Genomic DNA, 20,698 nt, shown 5'->3' with positions numbered 1-20,698 from the left:
AAATAATTGTCCATCAGTAACAAGAATTACATAATTCAAGTGAATTATGGATTTTAATCAATGTGAAGCCAAAAATATCAACCTAAGAAATTCAATACTCTCCAACTATGATAATCACTTTGATTGATCAAAACGTGGCCTGTGATGAGTTCCCCATACTGCACACTGCGAGTAGAGTATTCATTGGAAAGGCTGTGCACTCATTTAATCAACCTCCTTTTTTGATCAGCAGCCTACCTACAAGGGAAATGTAAAAAAATGTCCCATTATTACACCCTGCAGACAATTACTATACTACTTCTGCAGAACAAAATCCTTTTAAAATCTCAACTGGTTTACATCTCCAATAAAACCGGGCCTACGTAGTGACATAACTTAAGGTTATTGCATATGGTTTCTGTTTGCTTTCTATGGTTTGGATACTTGACTGCACCAATTTACAGCTTCTGGCTTTCAATAACTATTTTTAAGTTTGAGAAAAAGGATGTTTCATGTCATTGCAAACAAAACTAAAACATGCACTATAAAATTCAATGCCAAGATTTAGTCACTGGAAACAATAAAAAATGGCATTGCAAATATTATATCACTTGTTGGTGTAGTTTTCCTTCCAAACAATTAAACAATTCCCTCCCTAAACCTTCTGGCTATACTTACACACCTAACTATCTTGTCCAAACATCCCCCCCACCTCCACTCTTTCGACTTCACAACCATCCCATTTCATGTTGACTTCCACAACATCAAGATGTTGGTATCTCCCTACTGAGCACAGCATGTCAAGAAAGGCATCATTATTTATGTTTACTTTTGAATTCTTAATATTATTATTATTATTATTATTATTAATTAATTATTAATATTATTATAAGAGTAATTTGATGCTATAAAACCCTCCTGCTGCGTAGTTGCTAAAACATAAGAAAGCGTGAGGTGGTGAGGGGGATGGAAAGAGGAAGAGAGAGTTTGAGATGAGTGAGGGAGAGATGTGTGTGGGAGTGTGCGTGTGTATACATATACATTCATCACATAGTGTTGGCAAAACTGTATTGCCTTGGTTAAAATGTGAATTTCTGAACAGAATGAACACGTAAATGTTGACAATATACCCCCAGCTGGCCAATGCAACACTGATTCGGATCAATCCAAAAAGCAGTTAGCCTCCCTACTGATGAGTGGAATACTATAGGCTAACCTGATATTAAAGATATATTTGTGCATCTTTACTATTGGGTGAGAATGCGTTGCTGGGGGGGGGGGGCATAGGGGGTTATAGCCTCGGGTCTTTTGGTTGTAGTCCCGGATAGAAGCTAAGGGGCTACCTAGCAACACCCCTGGGTGAGATTTATGATGTCAGGTGTGCGTTTACTATATTCACCCCAGCTACTGCTGACAGCAGTTCGACCAGACAAAAAACACATATCTTTAAGGAAGTAGCATTGTGCTGTGCATTTTTATTGTTACACATAGAATGAGAGCAGCAGCGACCGTGGCATCCCTGAGTTGAAGACCGGCCTGGCATCACAGGTGTCATGCAGGACATCTTCCCATCAGACTTTGTCAATATATGGAAGGAGAAGGGTACGCCGGATGTGCTCTTCGAGAGGTGCAGGGGTTTTGACAGGCCTGGTAAGAGACCAGGAGACCAGGCTTTGGGGTCTAGAACTACATTTGTTAGGTTATACTCTTGTAAATGATTAGTGTTTGTGCATGCTGTAAGAAAAATTCATCTTCAGCAGCGCAACCAATAACTCAGTAGCCAGCATGCACATGTGTACATTGTGTTAGTGCTCAAAACATATCACTGCTTTTAATGTGTTCGTGACCATTTCCAATAAGGAGGAACATTTTGAGAGACAGACACTTTATAAACCGGCTTTTTCTAAAGTTTCAAATGTTCATGTCCAGTGATCAATTTCAGTATACAATATAGTCATAACAGGAATGTTCCACGTGTCTTAATAAGCAAAGACCATTATCAAGACCTAACATAACTGTATGCGTTTTTTTTCTGATCAAAAGTCTATCATTCCAAGATGGACGCGTAACGTACTCTTTTTAAATGCCCATAATCAAAAGGGGAAATGATACAATTAAGGTTCCTGGCTGCTTTGCATAAAATCATAAGAATGAGCACAGATCATTGTATTGGACAAATATCTCTGATGGAAGGATTATATGCGTGAACCACTTGGGGCCAGATTCATGGAATATTTGCCCGGTTCAAAGTGAATTTGCACTGACTGCTGAAAAGTGACTTTGCACTGCCGCCACAAACCCTGATTCATGGAACCTTGCAAAGTGTATTTTTGCTGTGCAAAGTCTGGGCAACATCAGCGCATAGTCATTTTTGCATTACAAAATGACTTTGCCAAGACTTTGCATGGCAAAAATACACTTTGCACGATTCCATGAATCAGGTTTTGTGTCAGCAGTGCAAAGTCACTTTTCAGCAGTGCAAAGTCAGGCAAATATTCCATGAATCAGGCCTTAATGTGCGCAGAACTTGGTGCTCATTTCAACTTGTGCAATACTCACCATAACACTCAAGTGTTTGCAACCATGAACCATGTGTATTCATTCATTCAGAATTTGGATGGGAGGATACAATGGTATGACTTCTGTCACTCCCCGGGGGTACAAGGCCAGCCCTCGGTCTTGTTTCAGAAGATGTTGCCTCTCCCCAAAACTGAGATGTGAAAGGGTCCCTGTCCTTATAAGGAGGGTCTAGCTGAGTTTGTGGGCCTAGCAAAATCTTAGAAAAAAGGGACTTAGTGGGGACCCTGGGCCTCAGGTTAAGGATGTCTGTTCATAAGGGGATGTGTGCATACCCAGTCCCCAATGTACAGACATCCCTAGGGTATTATGTAGAGGATCATCCTTAGCTATGTTTATTGCACAAACAGCAGTGGTTTCTAAACCTATATTTTACAAGTATGATGTCATTCCCATTAAATGTTTCCATAATTCACAGGGATCACATAATTCCTTTGGAATACAGAGTTTACCCAATATGATGACTAGAACATCAACTATGTTCGTTTTACCCTTTGCTTATCAAGAATTGCAATTGCTTAAAGTAATCAAAACACAGCAGGTAATTTGCCTCCATGAAAATCTGTCCACTGACACGCAATGTGAACTTGACTATGCAGGGAGCTGCTGTGTACCAGGTTAATCATTGTCCTTTGTTTAATCAGCAGCTGTTAACCAATGTAATCAATTCCTTTTGTTTATTCAGCAGCTACAGTCTCAAAAAAGGTAACAGAAAAATTACTATTATGCTTGCTCGACTATTGGCTGCACAGTGCAGGCACTTTATACACCCAGTGCATTTGTGGACCAGATTCTCTTAAAAACTGCAGTTTGGACCTGGAAAATGCTTTCGGTAAAAACACATCTACTGAATTACATAAATATAGCATTGTTAAGGGGGCAAAATATCAAGTTGCAAGCTACTAGCCAGACATTCAAAGCCACTTGCCACTTCAATTCTACACATTCACACAGTACGCCGTTTCTTACTCACCAAGAGTAAATTATCAACAGCCCATCGCTCGTGGGGAGTGAAAACGTTGAGCCGTGGCATATGTCATGCAATCATATTTTAAATACAGTGTACCAATTTCACTTCAACATTCATCAACAGCCAGCTTCCAATTGTTTGAGGTTTCAAAAAATGGGCGTCATACTAGTCCAAACTAAACAATGTCCCATGAAAATAATGGTCAAGCTCTCGTAAATGACAATTGTGGACAACACGACATAAGTTCCACAATATATACTTATACTGCACATTTTCTGCAGCTCAGTTGACTGGATTTTGGATTTCAGCCCTTAGGAAGCCCACACATTTCTTAACATGTAGTACAACTAATGGTATCATTTATAAAAAAACACTCTGTCTTGAGCCGCATGGTTTAGTATGTCTCTCCAACCCTTCGACTGCATCGTAGGAACATAACACATGGATGCTCCAAATGTATACAAGGATATAGGAATAATTAACCCTTTGCATACTAAATAGGGGATCCATGAATAGTTTCTTCTCTGCCACTATAGAAGATTGGGAAGGAGGAAATGGACGCCCACCAGAAAATATAAACATTGTGCCTTTTCTATGTCAGTTGTTTTATACACAGCCAGAAAAACCCTGCAGTGGGGAATGTGTTGCCGACGCGGCGTAATTCCCCATGGGATGTGCGCTAGGATATGGAAAATTGATCTATTTTGCAGCCTTGATTGGAAGGCCTGTCATCATCCTGGCCCTCTATGCCTAAAGGAGAGCAGGTGTGTGCGTGCGCACGTGCGTGTGTATGCATGTGAGTGAGTGTACGTGTATGTGGGTGGGTGTGCATAAATATTCACCCAGACAGAATATTTGCGATGTAGTGTGATATGTTCTACTAAGATAATGGTCATTATGTACTGAATCTTCCTGCATCAAGCAATAGTTTTCAATGAAAACCGACGGAAAAAAACAGCATTTATAAAGGAGTTCTGTTGTCGTTTTCGTTCATTGCAATCCTTGATTTTAGTTGAAGTTGAAAGGGCAATACGAATGTGTGACTGGGCATTAGATAGTAATCAGACTATCTTTTAGCTGTATTATTGTTTATGTATTTAATTTTTTTAAAGTGACGAGAAAAGAATCAAGCCCTGTCCGTGTCAATTGTAAGGAAGATTCTAATGGTCCTATCCGTGTGGGTCCGATTAGTAGCTAATCGGAGAAGCAGGGGCATTCGTGTGCATATTTTTCCTCACTACACAGTGGTTAAAGACAGTCTTCGCGTACGAGCAATCCAATATCATCTCCCATTTGCACACTTACCACACACCCCCATTTGAAATAAGTAACAAAAAAAAAGAATTGGAAAAGCCAACAGTTTGGGCTGTTGTGTAGCCTTGGCAAAGGCCTTTGCCAGGCACTGGCACAATGGAACAACCTTACCACAAGATGGTAACAGCTGGCAAATGGTGTGCATACCTGGACATGCAATGGCAGTGCCTGATAACTGTTCATCTAATATCTTTACAGGAGCCAAACTGTTGGCAATGCCAGTGCTTGTTTTTAACAGGCATTCTGTTCAAACACAGACATGAGGACACACATAGTTTTTTATAAATTAAGTGGATGGAAGGCACTCTTGGTTAAAACGTGTATTAATAGAGCCATTGCCTTTCAGAAGACTGCTTGCAGATAATAATGGTAGCCTAATAAAAGCCCAAAATCTGATGTTACTGCATGAGCGAGCTAGCACAAACACATATGGCCTGATTTACAGTGTATTTTTTTTCAATGGGAGAGCACCGTTGTAAAATGCTTTTGTAAATCAGGCCTTATATAGTAGGTTAGTAGTTAATTGGTGGGAATTGCCTTAGGGATTAGCATTGCCATAACAGCCAAATAGGTGGGTAAAAGACAAACAACATCCACCTTCCATGTGCACCCTTCACATTCCACTACCCACTACCCCCCACCCCACTCCCCACTATCTATATTCCTATGAACGGAGTGTTGGCCTTTAGGTGTTCTAGCATGACCGAATAGCCACAACTAAAAAATAGGAAGATATGTTGGGAATGTTACAATGGGTATGGGTGCATCGTAAAGCACAATCCAGTTCACCTGTATTATATGTCAGTAAATGATGGCTGTTTAATAATCATTCATGATCAAATCAAACATTTTTGATGTTCTTTTTTAACAAGCTGAATTTTCTTGGAAACTATGCAAAATGCACTGAAATTAGTGGTTAAAATAAAGAGAGCACATTTTACACATGTGTAAGAGGGTTATTTGTAGGAGTCTTAGTATGTCGAAAGAGTTACATAAAACAATATGCTGTACACGTTTTTGATGCACGGAGACACCAACTCCGCAGAAATAGCTATTTGAGCTCGGCCTTGGCATGCAGAGGCTTGGAAAGAAGAAAGAGATGTTTTTAATTATAGAACAAAGATGGGAGGATATCGGCTAGCAACAGATTATTGGAAATTGATTTAGGATCAAAATGGATCATAAGGGAAGCAGAAAACGGTAACTGTATCAGTAGAGCATGTTTATTGGGGGTAGAAATAAAGCAGATTTGCTATGGGATTTCATTTTAGAGCATTTTTAAAACAATATTGCATTCTTATATAGTGCTTCATGCGGAATTCCCCCAACTTCTAAGTGCTGTAATACCAGGTGTTGTTATTACTCAATTTAAATGGTGCTCAAAGAGGGGCTGTGCTGTCCCTGCTGGGATTCAAACGTGCTAACTGCAGGCTGCCCTGTGTCTGAAGCAAGTCCCTAGCTTAGTGACATATAGACCCACCTAGAGAAAATACCGATAGTGTATTAATAACAGAACAGTGTGTATTTGTGTGAGTGCACAATTGATATTGGTGTCACACTGGAGTTTCAGTGTCAATATGCAGATCTTACTTGCATGCTTCAATCCACCAGGACGCCCACGTATGCACAATCCAGCCTGACAGTGACAACTCGTCTCAGTGCAATTTCTCGACGCTACTGGTCTCTTACAGTAATGACAGTGGAGCGTAAGTGATGCGGTCCTAGGAAGAGCCTGACCATCAAGCATTTTAAGGTCCTACCCAGTGAGGTGCTCGGTGTCAGCCAAGGGGTGTCCCATGAACCGGTCACATGTCAAAAAAGAAGACCATGCCATTCACTTCTGGATCCGCATTGTGTGGTGGTGTGTATGTGAAGGCCCGCGAGCATGGTGCTGCCAGAGTAGATTAGCAGCGTAGGGCTTTAAAAGGGCCAAGTCAGAGCGCAGACAATAATCTGTTAGAGCACGCGTCTCCAGCAGACGATGCCGTGCAGTGTTCATGGCAAAGGGGCAACAAAGCACATCGGTTCACGTCATTTCTCTTGAACGAGAACTAAAATGCTAGTTTTTGTTTGATTGGCGTGTCAGCGGTGAGAACCGCACCCAAGGTTGTGGGCGCTGTACAGCAATTACAAGATGCGTAATCGAGCTTGCATTACAGGAAGAAAAACAAGAAAATCCCCATCACAAATGGCAGCAAAGGAGTGTAATCCTCGGGTTTTTAACTTTTAATGTTGGACTTCTAAAATGGCCGGCAGTTCACTATGGAAAAACTACTTTACGTAAAGTGGTAATACTACTGCTGCATAGGAATCACGTTGTTTTGCAAACTCAAATCACTATGGGCCTGGTTTACTAAAATGTTTTCAATGGGGCTTTCCCAGGTTAAACCATTTTTGTAAATCGGCCCCTACGTTTCCTAAAAAGACCTTCCTTAACAGTGGTATTCAGTCACACATCTGCAACAACAACAAAAACATCATTACATATATGGCAAAATGTACTGTCTTTGAATCTATCCTCCATTTTTTAACACACTGATGATGTAAAGAGGCCACACACGAATTGCAATAAACCTCCGATTGCGCCCACCTTTAGTCGTGTTTTCATGTATGTTCTGTGTTTACAATCAAGATCTGGAACGCATCCTTTCCTTTCCTGCACTAATTGTGTGTGTGTCCAGTCACTCTTGAATTTAGTGATGATGCAAGATGGGCACACGTCAACTGTGTGTCCCAACACATATAGGGCGTCGATCACAGAGCGTTTTCCAATGGGATCGCACCATTATAAAATGCTTCGGTCAATCAGGCCCGTGGTTCTCTCCAATCGAGAAAATAAGCAATTGAGAGCAAACCAATTTGCAACAAATTGAGAGAATGTTTTGTAAATATTTCCCCACACACAAATTACGAGTCTGTGTTTCTTTAAGCCTGCCGCAAATGCCAATGACATCATAAAAAGCACTACGGCTCTGAGCGGTATATTACGCCACAGGAACCCACTGGTGGCTTTATAGGGCCATGACAATAACAAAGAGTGCATATATGTATATATACCTCGTATATGCAATCGAATGCTACATGAGAGACTGGGGTCAACACTTTTGTGTATTAAGTTGAAACCTAACTATGCTTAAAACAAAAGACGCAAACGGTCCCTCACATCAACCTTTAAAAAAAAATCTATTACACTTGCACAGATTTTGGTTCATGGAGATGAATTGAGATTATTAATGTAATTAAAGGTTTCACAAATGAAACAGATAGTAGAGAATGATATATAGCTTCCCCCCGGGTTGATATATAGCTTCCCGCTGGGTTACCACCCCCCCCCCCTCCCGCCCGGGTTTTGATTTTGATCTGAATGCTGATTTTGGTTTTGATCGTGGTTTTGTTGTTTCGCTGTTCTGTTTTGATGATTTGAATAGGTTCTCAATAAAAAGAATTGGTGAACTAAAAAAAAGTAAACGTGTGTTTGACATGACGCCACAGGCAGTTGTGTTAACCACATGGACAGCCTCCTATGCAATAAAGTGTAACAAAATGCAACGAATCGGTGGGAAAGCCACCATACTTTACCTGTTGCTGAAGGAGATTTTCTGAATGAATATTTAAAAATTGTGTAAACATGTGTAGCTGTATGTTGGAAACTATTGTGCTTGACTAGGACAGAATGCAATGGCTTGGGCACAATGTTTACAATTCATGGTGACTGTGCAGTCCATCCATGTGTTCATGACAGCTCCGGGGCTTTGTTTACTTGGTTAACAATCCTACACAATTAGAAAATAATTCAGCCGGGAAGGTTTATCACATATTAGCAATTCAGAAATAGCTAACAAGACGAGTGCAGTGAGGAATTGCTTGACAACTCTAGGAAAAGAATTGCAAATAGCTGAATTATTGTTGCAAAAAGCTGTCACGAAATGGATGTTAACATGAAAGACCTAGGCAAACGTGCCACAAGGTGCAGCTATACTCCCAAATTGTACCGGTTTGGAAGCACATACAGCCTACTAATATAGGCATCTCAAATAAACTATCCAATACTGTATTAAAATGTCATTTAGAAACGTTCCCCCATGAGGAATACATGATTTATACATATCAGTTCGTTTACTTTAGAAACACAATGGGCCCGATTTACAACGTGTTTTCAATGGGATTTACCCATTGAAAAACGCTTTGTAAATCGGACCCAGTGTGGTGTCATGGAACACTACTTGCATGATTATCTCACAAGCAAGCCTACACACCGGCACAATAGGCACATGACTCCACACTCTTGGTGTTTGCACAGTGGTGATTGTTGAGCTTTGCATCAAGACTTACAGGCAATCAGAGAAGCAGAACCTCAAATTGCATTCACGGGTCTGAACAAAACACCGCAGAAGGGTTTACATGTATCCATGTATCGAAGCAGCTTAAGCATATTAAATCGGTTTCATTTTCAACTGACTAGCCCAAGTGACACATTTCCGACTGCTTTGCTCCTGCAGAGGGTCCATGTTGTGAAACCAGAAGCAAAGAGTTCATATTTAGTAATATATGGTGTGAAGCTGGGCTGATGATTAAAGGGTAGACCTCTGATCGATCCGTTGCTAGGCTGATTGATGGGGTTATTGGCATTGTGATAAACTGAAACTGGTCATAAACAACCATGATCTTTTTTCATGACTCATAAGATTTTAGGAGAATGTATTCAGCAGGAAATAGACGTCCATTATAACACTGCTAGCGGCTGGGCATCTATTCCTTCAGCTTTAAGCACACCCAGATAGCTGGGTACATTGTTACAAAAATCCTCTCATTTTCCAGCTGAGACCATTAAAAAAAACTCCTTGGGAGTGCCAGCGGCATAAGGTTGCAGGTAAAGATCCAGAAGATATTAAAAAGTACACAAGTTAAAGCAACATCAGATGAGTTAAATTAGAAAAATCCATCGACACCACAAAGTGTATTCTCCTGGTGCCATCTTATTCACCATTGGACAACAGGGTGGGGCGTGCCTGCCCCTTGCATTGCTTGCAACTCAGGGTAGATCGACGGACATTAAAAAAATTAGATCATGAAAATTAAATATCAAGGTAAGCGCAAATTGCATAGAGTTAAGGAAAAAAGGCAGGAACAAAAAGAATGAGTGCATGGTGTCAACTCTACTGCAGATTTTTTGAAAAGTCAACAAGCAGCCACACATCCTGACCTGCAGAAAACGCAGCTTGTTCAAATCTCCATTTTATTTGTTGTTATAGAGCCATGCCTTTAACCAGATCCCTCCATCCGGACATTTGTGTGTGTGTGTGTGTGTGGAGGGGTGTGTGTTTGTGTGTGGGTGTGCGTGTGCGCATGCATACTGTTCCCCTTTTTGCTGATTGGTTTGTCTTATTAATTAAATATTAAAGAAGCGGCAAAGACTAGCAGTGAAACAGACCGGTCATGTCAATGAAACGAGGCAGACGAACATAATACACGTCCCCGGTAACAGGACCCACTTACATTTTTCCTGATTAACACCTGCGTGGTTTTAGGTTGCAAGTTTCTGCAGAGCAAATGTCAAGTGAAGGCATTTTTTACAGACCTTAGGAATTTTGATGTGAACACAAAAAAAAAATCCCTTTAACCCTTGCACTCCCCTCCTCCTTCGAATCGGAAGGCCTGGAAGACACTTTGCATGTGGTTAGTTGAAAGACCTTTTTCACGCTATGTGCTGGAATAAGACACGCCAGGGTTAATGGAGTTTGCTCGGCCTGGTCATTCATGAATAAATATTATGCACTTACAGGGAGAAGGGGGCTGAAAGATAACACGCTGTGCGTTATGGTTTGTTTAATAACACCTATGGCTTTGTTTTCTGCGAATTGCTGTGGATAATTCTGAGTGCACTGCAAGGGCGTCCATACTTTGTGACTCGGTAGTGGTGTCAGGGATTTATTTGTGTGCTACCATGAACGGATCATGTCATTAGAATAGTGAGCAGTAGTGGCAGTCCCAGTTCGATGAGAGAACTAAAGGCACGTGCACATTCGATATGAATGTTCCAGTGTGATGTGTGGGCCAATCAATGTATTGCGTATCTGCATCCCACAATTAAGAATAAAAAGGCACAATAACTGTATAATGGAAGCTGAAATGCACCCAAAGGAAGCCGTCGACCTTGTGGCTGCCGAGGGGGCATTCATTAGAACCCCAGCGGCTTCTATTGAAATGGCCAGGGCAGTTGTGTGGTTGTGCAGGCTTTTAACAGGTTGGCGAATGCGAGGTCACAGATACAGGACCGCGAGCATCTCGCTAGTTGGCTTACTAAATGCGAGACATCAGTGAGCCCCTCGCAGGGAGATGTGAAAGCATGCTTCTGAGGATCAGCGGGTGGGTCCCTCCAAACTGAGATGCTCAGCCATTGTTAAACATAAGACCCCTGCACAGTTTCATCATTTGTCCACTGTGTTGTGTATTTTAAAGGCAGCGTTTGTGGGGGAATTGTTTTTTGTGCACTCATATACCGCCATCATGCCCAGAAAATTCACCCCGTAACAGAGCATGTTGCCCAACATTTCACCCAAAAACCCAAGACCTGGTTGCGCTTCACTCACAGACCGACAGGCTGTGCCACCGCCGTGCCTGCTTTGCAGGTCGCTCCTCTTGCTCTGGCACACGGTGTGAGTTCCCAGCACGTGTGGCATGACATACATGGGCGACCTGCATACACACACATGACCACTACTGCAAGCTTGCCATAGACAAGGTGCACATCAGCTCCCTGAGCTGTGCATTCCCATTAATAACATTTAGTAGAACAGTGTTGCTATTGATAAAGGCAGAGGAAATCAATACATTGCTCTATAATTTAATAGAGTGCTCGAGGAAAAAGACACACGTGGTGTTTTCAGAACATTGATAAACGCCTGGTTCCTAAAGTGAAGAGACTGTTATGACTTTATGGGCCTGATTTACTAAAACACGTTTGAATGGGAAAACCCCCTTGAAAAGGTCTTTGTAAACCAGGCCCTGTGTGTAGATGTGTAGGTGTGTGTGCCATGGCTGTGCCCGCGGGGCAGGATCTTGCGTTGCGGGGTATACGTGTGGCGTTTGGGGGGGGGGGGGTGTTTCAGCATACACATCCCGCTTTTCATGTTTCTTTCAATAAATTCGCTTTCCAAGCAAAGTGCGTTGGCACCCACGGTTAAAATAATAATACTCGCGGTGTGTGTATATAAAAACAGAGATAATGACGTGCACTGTTTAAAGAAATCTTTACTGCTGAAAAACGAGCGTCATGCGCCCCGGGCTCCATGCAACAAGAGCACTCATTGGAATCTGGGCATTTCAGCCAACACGTCCAATCTTTGGGCCTGTTCTACTGGTGGAATGTTCGGTGGTTCGCTGTCTGAGGCAGTCCACAGCAGACATTTGCATACAATTCCGGGGTCGGGGAAGCTTCTTGGGTTATTATGGGGGACCCTGAAATAATATAAAAGCTCAAAATCAAAAATAGTAGCTCGAGTTCCTGGCTGAGTGGAGTAGGAGCTGCATCTGCTGAAAACGTGCATTATGGGACAATAGCTGCACGGCGGACCCTGTGCCTTCGGAGCGACCCTCACATGGTAATCATTCCCTTGTAAGCCTTGAGAACGCGGGCGGATATATAATCGATCGGCGCGTCTATGGAAGGCACACGACTGCCAAGTACATGCCCAAAGGCAACGCGAATCCTAAAGCAGCCCCCGCACAACCAGTCAAGGAACAACGGGAGCCATTTGCACCCTAAATAATTAAAAGAAAAGCCCGCGTTTGTATTTCATGCTGTTCTGGCTGCAAAGCCCGGCTGACAGGCCCTGTGATTTGCACTAACTGGCTATTGATCCAGTCGCATCTAGATGTGTGCAAGGAACAATAAAAAAAAGAAGGCCCAAGAAAGGATGTTGTGAGCAACTCCATTTAAAGATGGAAAAAGACGGGTCCCAAACAAACCAATTTATGTCCTTGCCTGCGCGCGGCGCGGGGAATGCTGATGGGCTCTGGGCGGCCGCTCTGCATGCTAAGCAGGCCGGGCCTTCGGCGCAGGGCCCTCCTGAGCCGAGCGCCGGCCGGGAACAAAGGGGCGAGCAGCAGAGCCAGCCGACAGGCCCGCCTCAATAGCCAGCGCCGGGACTGTGACCGGCGCATTAGGCGCTTTGCAACAACCCGGACCTTTTCATTTCTTCCCGTGAAACCATCTTAAAAAAAAAAATACCATCTTCCTCGATCCAGCGTCCAATAACACAGGGCCTTTCTAAATAAAAATACATGAGCAACACATGCCAGGCGCTTACATGCCCCACGCTGAAATGCGACGATAGAAGATATGAAGGCGTTGCATAAAAAAGGCGACAGAAATAAAATCCAACAGTTTTGCATTTTACGACACCGCGCTCACCATAGAGAGTTTATTCAGAACGCCTTAAAGTGCATTTTCCCTCGACTTGTGGAGCGCGTGTGCCCTTGCATTCTGGAGCTCTATAAATAACGCTGAAACCCGCTGCCATGCAAGGCACCGGCCTGCAAAGGATCCATTCACGTGTTCACATGTGACATGTGTGCTGTAGGCATGCTTGCACTCAGTAAAAAACAATCACAAAGTACACCAGAGGCGGGAGAGTTAGGGAAACAGTATATTCAGTTTAGAAAACATACAGAACACGATTTGTTGTCATTGCAAAAAAAAAAAATTACATTGAGGTCGGAAGGACACGTCTGCGCATTGGGAGGAACTCTTACAATAATGTATATATAAAAAAATAGTCTATTCAATATGAATAAATATAGCCCGCATTCCGCGGAGACGCAGCGACGCCAACCTTCTTTCTACTGTACACGGTTTGTACATGTCAGAGACAGGCCACCAGATTTACACCCAGCAGACAGGGTGACCGCCCCTCACCCCGCACTCCCTCCCCCATCGGAACAGTCGCGACAGCCAGGAGCATCTTAACAGTCCAATGTCCAAATGTATGACATCCGGGTTCGTTTTGTTGGATAAGAGATGTGTACAATGGGAGCCTGGCCGTACTGGTTTTGCAAAATGAAATATATATGTATAAATATATATACTTTATTAAGACATAGATTTTAAAATAAACAATCAAGACATTTGAAATATGGGGCCAGTATACAATTGGCTGTTCTGCCTACTGCTTGAAGGAGAGGAGGCAACTTGGTGCATGTTTAATGCACCATTCGCCCTCCAAGGGTGGACTAGCCGTGCTCTGCTCCTGGCTCCCTTGATAACACATTCTCTGAAGCTGGGCCAGCAATACGTTCTCCTTTGGTGGTGTGTAAACAGATGCCAACATTAGAAATCCCGAGTCAGAATAAAGTGCATAGTCCGGCTGCTTATTTTTTTTGATTTTTGATTTTATTGGGGCGTTTAGCCCTGCAAAACCCCCAGAGCAGCAAACAAGCTATGGCAGGTATGCGCTGGCCAGGGGTAACCCTATCCGAGCGGCCATTTATCAAACCTTATTAGGTAATAGGGCCGCAGCCCTGGGGCAGTGCACAGAGTAACTGTGCACACCACTCGACGTTTTCTTTCTTTGCACAGCGGGGTGCTGGCTGCGTTGAACTGCAGCACGAACATTTGGAAGGTGTGTTAAAATATGTTACGGTCTCCATCCAGGTGGGGCCCTGTGTGCTACTGTGTTTTTGCGCACCCTACCCGGGAGGTGCAAATTCGGGAAATACATAACTCGGCTGTGTATGGCTATAGACCTGGGGGGTCACCAAATGCACCGGTCGTTATTTTGCCACCACATGGTACCTGGGGATCAATGTAGGTTTAAGGGGGACCATGGTAATAATTATGAACACACACCTTGGACCACCAGAGTTCAACAAGCCACAGTGTTCTCTTCGCCCAACGATACATGGAAGTGAGTCTTACTGTTCTTTACAGAATGATAGCAGCAGGTATTTTGGGAAATAACAAGTCCCTGGTTAAAAAAAATAAAAATTCATTCCAACAAAAAAAAAACTATAATAATGTGTAAAATTAAAAATCTATACCTTCTTTGTTGGGAATTTGAGTCTTTGATTTCTCCCATGATGCCATAGACTTTTCGTCCTCATGTCCTTCCATCAGGGACTTGTCAGAGGGCATGTACCAGGTGGAGTTGTGCTCTGCCATCAGAGAGTCAAGGTCTATAGTACTCATGGCGCTTTTGACGCTGTCCGAGCAACAACTGCTTAAGTCATTGTCCCCGTTCTGGCCAGTACATTCAGGCTTTTTACTTTTCATCCCCAGGGGCTGGTCCTCGGAGATGCTGAACTGCTGCCGCTGCAGCTGGATCTGTGCTTGGAGGATCTCCAAGGGGTGGATCTCGTCCTGCGGCGATGTGCTAGTCGGGGTGCGGACCTGCTCCATCCCCGGGGTGCCGGGGTGCCCGGTGCTGCTCAGTCCATAGCTGTCTGGGGTAGAGGTAGTGTTGCTAAGCAAAGCCGGAGCCAAGGGCTTTTGTCCATTCAGAAGCCCGTGGTCGCCCCGAGGGATTTTTGGGGAACCAGTCATTGGTGGGCTGCGGTTGGGTTTGGATATTGTATTGTCTGAACTAGAGGACACTTCATCTTCATTCACATAATTGGTGCTGACGTCATCAGGGAAGTCAACGTGAGGCGAGCTACTGTCCGACTTCGACATACTCTGAATTCCGCTGTCCAGAGAGGACATGAGGTCGGATTGGTCACTGAGGAGGAGATCACCTTTGCCCCAGGAAGGGGAAGTCATGGGCTTGTCGTGAGGAGTCCCTCCACGCTCCCCAAGGTTGGCCGGTTGACCCTGTTGCCCTGGGCTGACTACTGCCCCATCTGCAGTGTACTTGTCGAAAAAATGTCCTGGGCTCACATGCCCGCTGTCCCTTTTTCTCCTGCCCCGTCCCCGCCCGCCTCCAGTCACTGGTTTGCCATCATTGCCCGGAGTGGCCTCAATACTGTAGTTCGGGGACAGGGTGGATTCCCCCTGGGAGGCCTGGTTCGGCCCACATTGGCCTGCAGATTTGCCATTACTCACAACCCCAGCACCCTGATTGTTTTGAGACGCCCCATTTGGGAAGTATTCCGGACCAGTGCCAGCATTGCCCACATTGCCACTGACCTCAGACTCTGTCTGGCTCATCTTTCGTTTGCCTTCTGCTTGGCTCTTCTTGTTGAAGGTGACATTGAGGTTTGGGGCACCTAAACTTGCAATCATGTTCTGGCATGCGGTGGAGAGTGCTGCCAGGCAGCTCTGCCCAAACATATTGTCTTTTGCGTTGGGTTTGCTGAATGAACCCAAGGAAAGGGCGCCCAGTTTGCTTGCAGCAGACCTTTGGCTGGCTTGAAAATCTGATTGTGGGGCGTAAGGGCTCGGGGAGGAATTGACTCCTGAAGGATTGCTGTGTTGGGTTGCTTGTCTACTTGAGGTCCCAAATGGAAAACCAGGCTGCCCACCCAAGGTTGGTGCTGAAAAATCCCCAGGGGCCCTTCTGTCCGATGGAGTATTAGGCATGCCCACACCTCCCCCAGGAGACTGCATTTGGGAAAGATTACCCATGTTACCCCCAAACTGAGAATGCATTCCCGGAGAGTGCAAGGCCTGCACGTGTCCTTCACCGGGCATTCTCATTGGCTCCTGCATGCCCATCCCGTTAACCCCTGACCTAAACATTAAATTTGATCCATTCTGTTGCAAGCTCATGTCATGGGGGGTGGATTCTGTTTGTAGGTTTGACCCGCCCATTCTCCGCTGCATCATCTCTCCAGGAGGGTGGGGGCCCGGAAACCAGTTGCTCTCCTGAGCCATGTGTGGGTTTTGTGGGTCAAAGCCCGCCAGCCGCCCGCCATTCTCTCGCTCAAAGCTTGGCTGGGGCATGGTCCCCACTTGGGCTCCATGGCCAATGCTGCCTTGATTGACATCCCCGTGGTGGCCCAGCTGCTGGAGGTTAGGCTGTCTCATTCTTTGCTGCTGGTTCCTGGAGGCCATCTGTTTGATCATCATGGCTGCATTCTGCCGCTGCTGGAGGGACTGGTGCTCTGGCACTGGGTGCTGGAGGGGCGGCCCGGGAGGGAAGGCTTCTGGCACCGGCGGGGTGAATTCGCCGGGAAGGCCGGGGTACGTGGAGGGCGAGAGATGGTTCTCCATGCCTGCATTGTGGATGCTGTTATTACTCCACGTTGCACAGCTATCCACATTGTGGTTAGTGGGAAAGTCAAACCTGGGCCGCTTCGCCACATTAATATAAGGGGCATCGAAATGCTGTAGTCTTTGATTTGGGGCTTGCTGGGGGGTTGCCTGCTGCATGTTGAACACAGGATCCGTGTAGGGGTGCATGCCCCTGTTCTCCAGTCTATGAATGGGGTACTCAAACTGGGCATGCTGGTTCTGCATGATCGCTCCATTGTCCTGAAGGTTTGGGTTAGGGGTGGGGGTTTCTGTCTGTTGTTGCCTGGGGATCCCTGGCGGGCAGGAGTTCTGCCTGGCAAGGATGCCCGTCTGCTGCTGCTGCTGCTGTTGCATCAACGGATGCCTGGCGTTGACTCCTGGGTCCATGCCCACGGGCATTTTCCTTGATCCCCCAAACCTTTCGAAGAAAACGCCATGCTGCTGTTGAGGGTGGCCTTTTGGCATCCCCACGATGCCTTGGGCTCTGGGCATGACGGGTGTGCCAGGGAAGCTGCCCCCACCAGGGACCTGCCTGCCAGCCGCAAAGTGGGGGAGCTGCCCGTCTGACTCAGACGGCGAGAAAACGGGCATGTCAAAGTGCCCCGACGGGCCCTCGCCGGAGTAGGTGTATTCCATGGAGTCCACGGCCCCCTGGGACTGGATCCTCCTCTGCTCCAGGCTGTGGGAGTCGCTGGTGCCCGAGGACGAGAGCCCGTGGAAGGAGGCCGCTCGATTCGGGGACTGGTCCAGGGGCAGGCAGGGGGCGGGCACGGCGTGGTTGGAGCCCGTGGGGGCCGGGTGCTGGAAGTCCGGCAGATTCCCCGACCTTTGCTGGCCGAAGCCCTCCCCGCTCTGATTCTCGGCCATGTGCTCGTAACCCTCCCCGAAGGCTTGCGGGGCGCCCGTGTAGCCCATCAGGCGGCCCCCGTGCAGGCAGGAGTTGCCGGGGTCTGGCCCCCCGTAGCTGCTCGGGTAGTGCGGGTGATGCTGGTGCGGCGGGTGGTGACTGCCGCCCGGGTGCCCGTGGTGCGGGGATTGGTTGTTGTAGAAGCCGTGCACCGGCTGGGGCTGCAGCCCCGCTGGGTGGATCTCCGGGTGCCCGCGGGCATGGAAGGGGTAGGGGTCGCCACTCAGGTTCATGTTCATACCGAGCATCGGGGGCTCGCTCAGGCCGCCGATGGAGGGGTCCACGGGCCCCGCGGGCCCTCCGGAGTGGAAGGCGGGGCTCTTGAAGTGCGAGCTCATGGCAAGTCCTGACAGGGCGAAGCCCCTCTCTGCTTGGCCGGCGGTCCTCGAACTGATCTGCGGCTCAAATTGTTCCAGCCCAAACATGCTTCCAAGGGGATCAGTGAGACATGGCAGCTGCTCCAGGTGCTGCGGGCTTCAGGGCAGGGATGCGCGAGTGGGGGGGCCCAGGCGGGTCGGTGCAGGGTACCTGCAAAAGAAAAAGGCAGCGATCAGGAGCCGAGGGTCCGTGCCTGGGAACGCCCCGCATCACCACTCATATTGGACGCCTTAATGCGGCCTCCGCGGTGTCCTCGAATGCAACCATGCTCCTTTGGTGGTTTAATGAGGGTGCTTGAGAAGTTCTTCCGAAGTATAAGCCAAGATGGGACTGGCAAAAAGTTTGAACGCCTGGCAGACAGTTTCTGTGGAATGCAAAGTTTACGTTGTGCGGTGACACACGTCCGGGCTGCCCCGGTTGCCTTGCCCTGGGGGCGTCTGTGTGGGGCCGGGGGTTAGGAAACGTTCTTTATTGGCCGCGGGATGTCCGTGTCAAAACAATCAGAATGTTTGTAACCTGCGCAACACCTCTGTTTCCAGGTCAGCCCAGAGATGGCCGAATGCGGAGTGGAGCAACCACCGTGCACGTCCCACGGGCGCTATCAAGGTGTGACGGTGTGTGTCCCCGCAGCCCCGGACACCCCCACTGAAGGCTCCTCGAGACTGTCGGCCCAACTCGGTGAACTTCGCCTCCCCGGCGCAGTCTCTTCACGGGCAGCAGCAATGCGATGATTTCTCCCCCGAAGAATGTGAAGAACAAAAAAAAACCCACCAGCAAATTAAATGACAACTGGCTTCCTCTGGGTGTTGAGGGCGCAGGTGAGCTTAAGTTAGCGGGGGTCTCGCGAGGACACCGCGCAGCACAGGCCAAGCATTGTTGGCATTTTCTTCGGAGTGCTTAGCACAGGCTTCCTCCGCGTCTAGGCGCTACAGGCGTGTGGTGTGCTGCAAAGCTACGGGCGCCCGTTGTCCGTCTGTGATGCGGGTGCTGCTCGGAGTTTTGCTGCCTTGCTTCAACGCCTGCAGACCAATTCAGGGTGCTGTTGCGATCCTGCTGCGGGCTGGAAGGGTGTGCTGGGGGGGGTGTGCTCCGTTGCCACCACCTCTTCGGCTCTCCACAATCCAGCAGGGTCTCTTTTAAGACACAAAGAGCGCGTGCGAATCGGTGCTTCTGCCTCTGGCTGTGCAGTGCTGCGTGCGGGGGCCGCAGTGCTGTGTTCAGGGGGGTGCCCCCTGCTCGCCTCTTTTTTTCCCTCGGGCAGGGGCAGTGCTCGGAAAGACGGCGCGCAACTCCTCCGGCTACCTCGCGCAGGAGCAGCGCTCTGCAGCCCACGTTCAGCTCCCTCTCAGCTCCTGAGCCAGCAACAAGTTTTGCATTTCAGCCTTCTATTCCGGACCGGAGTTCCCGTCCAATCAGAGAAGCGCCTGGCTCAGGGGCGGGGCCTCCAGTTAAGGTGGCCCGAAGAGATAGAGCGTGAAGCCCTGTGTTACAGCCCCAGTCCTGCACAGGCCCAGCCTGCCGCAGCCCGTGGCTGCCGGTGTCTCTTTGACGCCGCTCTGCTCTCGGCTCAGCCGTCTCTCGGCATTAGACACGGAACATGCGCGCACGGCGGAGGGGGGCTGCCTGCCTCTGGGGCCGGCCTGCGCGCTCTCCCCTTCCACTGGCTCTCGGGACTCTGGCAAACAAGCGGGACCCCCTATCCACTGACAGCCCCCCGCTGACACTGCACTCTTGCCTTTCGTCCATTTCTTTTATTTATTTAATATTATTTGACCACAGGCAAATACTTGTTTGCTGGTTTTCATAAAAAAATACCCATTCTCTTTGGTTTGGTGGGCGGGCGGGGGGACGAAATAAGTTTTGTGTGTCCCAACCCGTTGTACGGTGCAAACACACGGTAACATGCGTGTTCTCTGCTCGTCCTCGCGGGTAGAGCAGGACAGTGACATATTCCAATCCCCCCCCCCGTGTAGAGTGGGGAATGGGGTGTTGGGGGGTGGGGGGGTTCTCCTTGATAGAATACCAATGATTGGACGATAACCGCGGGTCCCGTGTCGTGCACCGTACCCCGCGGATGCATGCGTTAGAAGCTGCGCGAGGGATTACGTTCATTTGCAATGACGCGCTTGATTTATTGAATGTAATGATTCCGGCTAGGTGTCCTCGTTTTAAGCCATCCAGTATCGGTGTGTGATGCCCTTCTTGGGTCGACGGTGCACCGTGCACCATGTAACCCCTTGTGCTCTGCAGTGCCAGCCTCCACCGCTTTTATGGAATTCCCCTGCCCCCACTGTGGAGCCAGGCAATCTACTCGTCCCCAGCGGGCTCCCCCGCACTTGTTTCGATGGCTCTCTCGTGGCCCACGCAGACTTGCTCTTCTAGCAGCGCCTTCCCCGAATTTGCA

General features: G+C 47.3%; 1 protein-coding gene across 1 annotated transcript in view; it reads right to left on the bottom strand.

The window, feature by feature from the left end:
- The window catches only part of MN1 (MN1 proto-oncogene, transcriptional regulator), a 73,383-nt gene extending 53,715 nt beyond the window's left edge, over positions 1–19,668 (bottom strand). The window contains exon 1 of the mRNA XM_069619365.1: positions 14,879–19,668. Coding sequence (XP_069475466.1) covers positions 14,879–18,341 — 3,463 coding nt within the window. The 5' untranslated portion in view covers positions 18,342–19,668. The remainder of the gene's footprint in view (positions 1–14,878) is intronic.
- Between the last annotated feature and the right edge of the window lie 1,030 nt (positions 19,669–20,698).

Source organism: Ambystoma mexicanum, chromosome 10 (genome assembly GCF_040938575.1).
Source record: "Ambystoma mexicanum isolate Mex_15411 chromosome 10, UKY_AmexF1_1, whole genome shotgun sequence".
NCBI classification, from domain to species: Eukaryota; Metazoa; Chordata; class Amphibia; order Caudata; family Ambystomatidae; genus Ambystoma; species Ambystoma mexicanum.
Note: the sequence above shows the minus strand (reverse complement) of the source record. Positions and strands in the feature narration are given on the sequence as shown.